Source organism: Gymnoscopelus braueri (genome assembly GCF_963280865.1).
Source record: "Gymnoscopelus braueri genome assembly, chromosome: 7".
NCBI lineage: Eukaryota > Metazoa > Chordata > Actinopteri > Myctophiformes > Myctophidae > Gymnoscopelus > Gymnoscopelus braueri.
The window spans coordinates 29,787,167-29,793,378 of NC_137608.1; the positions used below are offsets into that span (position 1 = coordinate 29,787,167).

A 6,212-nucleotide genomic window follows, 5' to 3' on the forward strand; every position below is an offset into this window, starting at 1 on the left:
ATACTAACCTGTATTGTTCTGGGGAGAGTTTGGAGCAGCTCCTGAATGCGGTAGAGGTAGAGTTGACAACACTAAAGAAGTGGTTCGATATAAATAAATTATCCCTGAATATAAATAAAACTAAATGTATGATATTTGGCACAAGGAAAATAAATTGTAAACTAAAAATTAAAATTAATGATGTCGAGATAGAAAGAGTGTATGAAAATTAATTCTTGGGTGTAATAATTGATAGCAAATTAAACTGGAAATCTCATATAGATAATGTAAAAATAAAAATGTCTAAGATTATTGCAATATTACATAAAACCAAACATATTCTGAATCAGAAGACACTGTATATATTATATTGTTCTCTAATAGTCCCATATATTACTTATTGTGTGGAAATATGGGGGAACACATATAAAACTAACACAAACCCAATATTTATATTACAGAAGAGAGCTATAAGAATAATAACTAGAAATGATTACTATGAACCAAGTACCAACTAATAAACTTTTTTTCAAATTAAATACCCTAAAATTCGAGGATCTAGTTCACTTAAAAACGGTGCTAATAGCATACAAGGCGCACAATAATCAGCTCCCGATCTGCATTCAGGGGCTGTTTGAAGCTAAAGAAACCAGGTATTGGTTGAGGGGAGCAAATATGCTTAAGGTAACTAAGGCCAGAACAAAAAACAATGTGTCTCAGCAAAAGCAATTCAAATATGGAATAACTGTGAAAATGATTTAAAAATATGTAGCTCTATTGGCAAATTTAAGAAAATGTACAAAATTAAAATGGTAATGAAATATATTAATATAATATGATAGGATAATGATATACGTTGCTATAGTAAATATAGTGATGTGGAATTGTTGATTAAGCAATTATTTGAAGAATAGAAGTATTATCAATGATTGATATGTGATTGATTTTCTGTTTTGTATAGCTTGGAAATATTATATATATATATATATATATATATAATATATATATATATATATATATATATATATATATATATATATATATATATATATATATATATTTGGATTTATATAGCAAAGGAATATTTTCTTTTTCAATGTTTGAGTATAAAAAAATGATTTTCTGTTTTAATAGATTATTCAATGCAAGAAGGGTAGGCGCTATAAGCTATTAGCTTCAGCCTACGCCTTTTCGGTCAAGCAGTTTTGTTCTGCTTTGTTTTTGTTTGTAATTGTTTTTTCTTTAATTGTATGAAATGCCATATGGGTGTATGGTTGTATTGACCGAAATAAACTTTAACTAACTAAAAATGTATATATTTTAGAGTAATTATAATAATTGCATTATAAAATGTGTCGGCTATAGAAATACTATTGGTTCAATTATCCCAAACAAGATCATAAAAACCCAGCTTCTTTTAATTTCAGTTACAGTGTATCGCACTACTGACACAGCATTTACAGCATTAAAAATGTTCATTGCTGGCTTTTTGATTTCCTTTAATGTCAGTGCTGACTCACTGGAAAATCACATCAAATTCAACTTATTGTTTGAATTGTTTCCCACAAAATTGCAGTTTATTTAAAAATAAATAGTAAGAGTGCAAGTGAAAGTAAGTAGGTTCAAGTGGTTTTGAACCAGACATAAAATAGCTATCTTCTAAAATGCCCGTAGACAGTGCAGTCCTTAACCACATAACCACTTCCTCTAGGACTCGATACTTGGTCTGACTCTTCTCTTTTTTACCCTCAACACCAAATGTCTGTGCTGAAAATAATCAATGCATTCTTGGGTCTGTGAGTCTGAGCCCTTCTGAATACATTACATTACATTATAGTCATTTGGCAGACGCTTTTATCCAAAGCGACTTACAATAAGTGCATTCAACATAGGTAGGGAACGAAAACTACTAATCACCAGAAGTCTTAAGTGCATTTTTTGCAAAAACAAGCAACCAAGAGTATACCTAGCGCTAAGGTAAAAGTGCATTATATCAGCTACCTATTTCCTTAAACAAATGAGACAAAAATAGCTAAATCAAATGAGCAGGAGCTAAAACAAATACATGTATCAACTAAACAAGATCCAATAAAACAATACAACAATAAAACAAGCGTTCGTACAACTAGTTAACAACAAGTAGGCCAGGCAGAGAGGATGGGTAGTGTTTCCTGAAGAGGTGGGTTTTAAGCCTGCGGCGAAAGATGGGCAGTGACTCCTGACATCAGTGGGAAGTTCATTCCACCACTGTGGGGCCAGAACAGAAAAAAGTTGTGACCGTGTGGATCGGCCAGAAGGACCCTTGAGTGACGAGGCAATCAGTCGCCCCGAGGTGGCAGACCGAAGTAGTCGGGCAGGGGTGTAGGCATCGACCGTAGCCCGGAGGTAAGAAGGAGCTGTTCCTTTCATTGCCCTATAGGCTAGCACCAGGGTTTTAAACTGGATGCACAGCAACTTAATGTTGCTGTGCCAGTGCCTTGTTTCTGAGGTACTTTTCCAGACATTGGATAGCGATGACGTCCGTGTCTACATCAAACTTATTGGCAAAAAGGTGATGTTGCTCAATCATCCACTGCAGATCCCCAGCACCATATACACATATTGCCCTAACATGTGTGCCATGACACTCTGGGTACACAGCCTCCAGCTTACCCTGTGGCCCCTCATGCCACACCCACTTCACTAGCCGCGCAATAGCATTGATATCCGTCATATCATATTTGGAATTTGGCCACACTGAGCCAGGAACAGTAGGCATGCGCTGGATGGTGGACCAGAGAAACTCATCAGGACTGTACGTGTCTTTTGCCCAACTGATCAGTTCCTGTATGCGGTTGTCTTCCAACACACTGCGGACATAGCCCCGGCTAACCACGATGTAGGCATTTCCTGAGAAGATGGGCAGATCAAAAGGTGGTGGGCTCTTAGCCTGCTCCGTTTTCTTAAATGAGAAAGAATAAATAAATGAATATTGTGTGTCTTATAATTGAAAGCAATCTAAATGGAATATATTCTATGTACAGTATAGCAATGCTTAACATACAACTACTTGGCTGCACATTTCTTATCCAAAAAGAGAATGAGAAACAAAGAGACTTTTGACAATAAAATCTGACATCATCAACCTAGCAAAAGACATTAAACATGATTCACAACGGGGGGGGGGGGGGGGGGGTATATGCACATGAATGATTACCTGGATCTGTCCATCTACTATCTGATGAACTGACTTCACCCTCTCCTTCTTCCCATCAGACATTTGCTCTGACTCCATGCTGTTTCTACCATTCAGTGCTCGCACGCTCCTCACAATTTCTAGGTTGGTTTTCAGAGGGAAATCCTGACCACACAGGTTGATGAAATACTTCCAGGTTGTGCTAACATTGTAGAGATCAGCCATGCAGTTGAGATCAGCCTGTACGCGTGGCCAGGCAGCGTAGACTACACTCACAGGCTGGCTGACCATGAAGACATTAGGGAAACAAGAAGAGATACCCGAGACAGCAGCCAGGACTGAAGCCTCTGCCTTCTTGTCAACGTGGATGCAGTAAACATTCTGAGGGGCGTAGATGGCTCGCAGCAGACGCTCAAAGTTCTGCACCTATATGAATAAAAAGAATTAAATGCTTTTGTACCAATATTCATAATTTGCATTATATTTTTATCTGTCAATAACTCTGCCGGAGATTATGTTTTCACCCCTGTGTCCGTGGCCAATCGCAAAAACTAGTAAATCTGCCTCATGGTGGTTCTATAACAGCTCACTTTATACTGTATTTTGGCGTATAAGTCTTGCACCATAGGTCATAGACTAAAATAAATTCTAATCACACTTTTTTCTACTCCAACAGATTTTTTACAAACATTTATCTGGAGTTATGTGATAAAAATGTATCATACAGATTTTTGATATTACATACCAAATGGCTATAAATGGCTTGGATCGCTTTGACTGCTTGTTTTAACTACAGAACTTTATTATTTTTACGTCAATTTGGACAGACAATGACATAGGGGTCACTGCAGTCATTTACATTCCTGGCCTGATTTGTGTTCCCAATCTGCCTATACAAACATAATTGACACAAGGCATTAAATATCACCATCCTTTATCATAGCCTTTCCCCCATGTCCCTGTGCCTTTTCACACACACGCAAAACTTCATAACAATGTCTTCACATGCATCACAGAAAAGAGTAATACAATTATACCTTATGGTGGGCAACAATAGAAAAGGCCAGGGGGAAGTCCTCCTCTTCTTGGCTCAGAGGGAACATCAAATACTTCCTGCTTGACTTGAACTTCCTGTAATAAATATATTATTAGCTTATAATTGATTCACTATGGGAGATTCATGCAACTTAATGTTAATTAAAAACTCCAACTGTTATTTCAATGTTGTAATAATAATCAATATACATGCTTTTGTTCAGTGGTGTAAAGTGAGTACATTTACTCAAGTACTTAAGTAAAATGTTGATGTATTTTTTACTTTAGTGGAGTATTTCCAAATTTCTACTCCATTATATCTCAGAGGCAAATATTATACTTTTACTCTACTATATTTGAAAACTTTAGTTACTTTGTAGATTTTGATTATTATTACAAAACATACATTACCCACGTCAGCCTATACATTTCGACAATTTGAAAATAGCCGATCTAAAAGCTCACAATGCGTTGCGATATTGTGAGCTTGTAGATCTGCTATTTTCAAAATGTTTTAATACATTTTATTTGAAAACATGTGAAATGGCACATTCTGCACAATGAATACTTTCTACTTTTTGTACTTTAAGTACATTTTGATACCAATGCTTGTAATAAGAGTATTTCTACATTGCATTTTTACTAAGGTAAACTGCTATTTGTTTTACAGAACCTCACCTGCAGTCCTGGGTGGCATTGATGTAATACTCATCAGGGATCAGGACACTACTCTTGAAGTCTTTAGTGATTGCCAGTAGCTTTGCCTCCAGCAGTGCCTCAGTGTCTCCTTGCAGGATTGCAGAGCAGTCAGAATTATCTGCAGGGCTCCCATCAACAGCTGTGTATTCCAACCAGCTATAACTTCGTTTGTAGCCAGTAACCCAGTCCATCTCTGAGGTGGCATGCATTAAAAGCATCCACAATGATCCCAGAGTGACAGTGAAAATTAGCCAGCGGAGGCGGCAATTACGCCCTCGTACCAGCCTTGTAATAAAGTATGCCATTTAAGGGGATAAAAAGGGATCCTACTGCTTGAACATGGCAGGAAGGCTGTGTTTGCTCAAGTTTGTAGACTCTTCAATGATTTCCTAAGAAAGTATAGGCAATAGGCTAGTCAGTGGAAAGTTTTTTCATTAAATAGAAGGCAAGATAACCAATTTATGACCACAGCCTATGACACTTGATTGTTGAAACAATCAAAATGTAGACTATACTTTGACTCAAAACTAGGTAGGCTACAGTCCATCAAAATCAATAAACAAAAGGTTCCATGAAAATATTAAAATGTTTCCAGTCAGTAACATAATAGCCATATTATGTTTCCTGTTTCCTCTCAAGGTGCAAAGGTCCAGGTGGGTGGTTCTCTTTATTAGTTAGTATTAGTATTAGTTATTAGTTAGGCTATTAATCCTGCAAGTGAGGTAAGATAATAAATACACACTCATCCTATAGCTGCTGTTCAGTGATAAATCAATCAAATAAAAAAATAAACCAATCAAACCATAACATGTCAGCTGTGTTGTAGCCATAAATCATCAAATGAATACATTCAACTTATATAGGGCAATTATAGGGGGTCTACTTACTCTCTCGAAAACGAAAACGTTGTATAGCTTTACCAGACAGCGTGGTGACATCCTGCCTTGTGCTTTTGACTGCAACTGACTGAATTGACTATATTGATTTGACCTTTTATATGGATGGGGAAGCAGCCAGGTTGGTTGCTTTTTTCCCCCAACCTACCGTATCTGAAGTATTAGCGCCACCAAGTGGCGAAAAGAAAACATTCACAGAGTTTTACTTGGCATTTAAAGCTTTCAAGGCCTGCTCTAGTCTACTAATATAAGCGTTAATTAAGCGTTAACTGCGTTAATTAAGCGTTAATTACGTGTCTGAATTTGTTCCCTAGCCTATGGTAAGTCGTTATTTCTGAATGTTGTTATTTCATGAAATGATTAGAACACTAATATTTTTGCCTTTTTATGTCATGTAGGCTAATTAGTATAGATAGATCGATAGATAA

General features: G+C 36.6%; 1 protein-coding gene across 2 annotated transcripts; it reads right to left on the reverse strand.

Moving 5' to 3' along the window:
- Positions 1-1,463: 1,463 nt before the first annotated feature.
- LOC308088611 (beta-1,3-galactosyl-O-glycosyl-glycoprotein beta-1,6-N-acetylglucosaminyltransferase-like) lies at positions 1,464-5,845 on the reverse strand. 2 transcript variants are annotated; one of them, XM_080433149.1, is made up of 5 exons: positions 5,776-5,845; positions 4,868-5,277; positions 4,192-4,285; positions 3,176-3,580; positions 1,464-2,920 (listed from the first exon to the last, which is right to left on the reverse strand). In XM_080433149.1, the coding sequence occupies exons 2-5, from the start codon at positions 5,191-5,193 to the stop codon at positions 2,435-2,437; spliced, it is 1,311 nt and encodes a 436-aa protein (XP_080289275.1). In that variant the 5' UTR covers positions 5,194-5,277; positions 5,776-5,845; the 3' UTR covers positions 1,464-2,434. The 2 variants fall into 2 exon arrangements, with proteins under 2 accessions (XP_080289275.1, XP_080289274.1); XM_080433148.1 differs by lacking the exon at positions 5,776-5,845 and having other exon boundaries at positions 4,868-5,554.
- Positions 5,846-6,212: the final 367 nt, after the last annotated feature.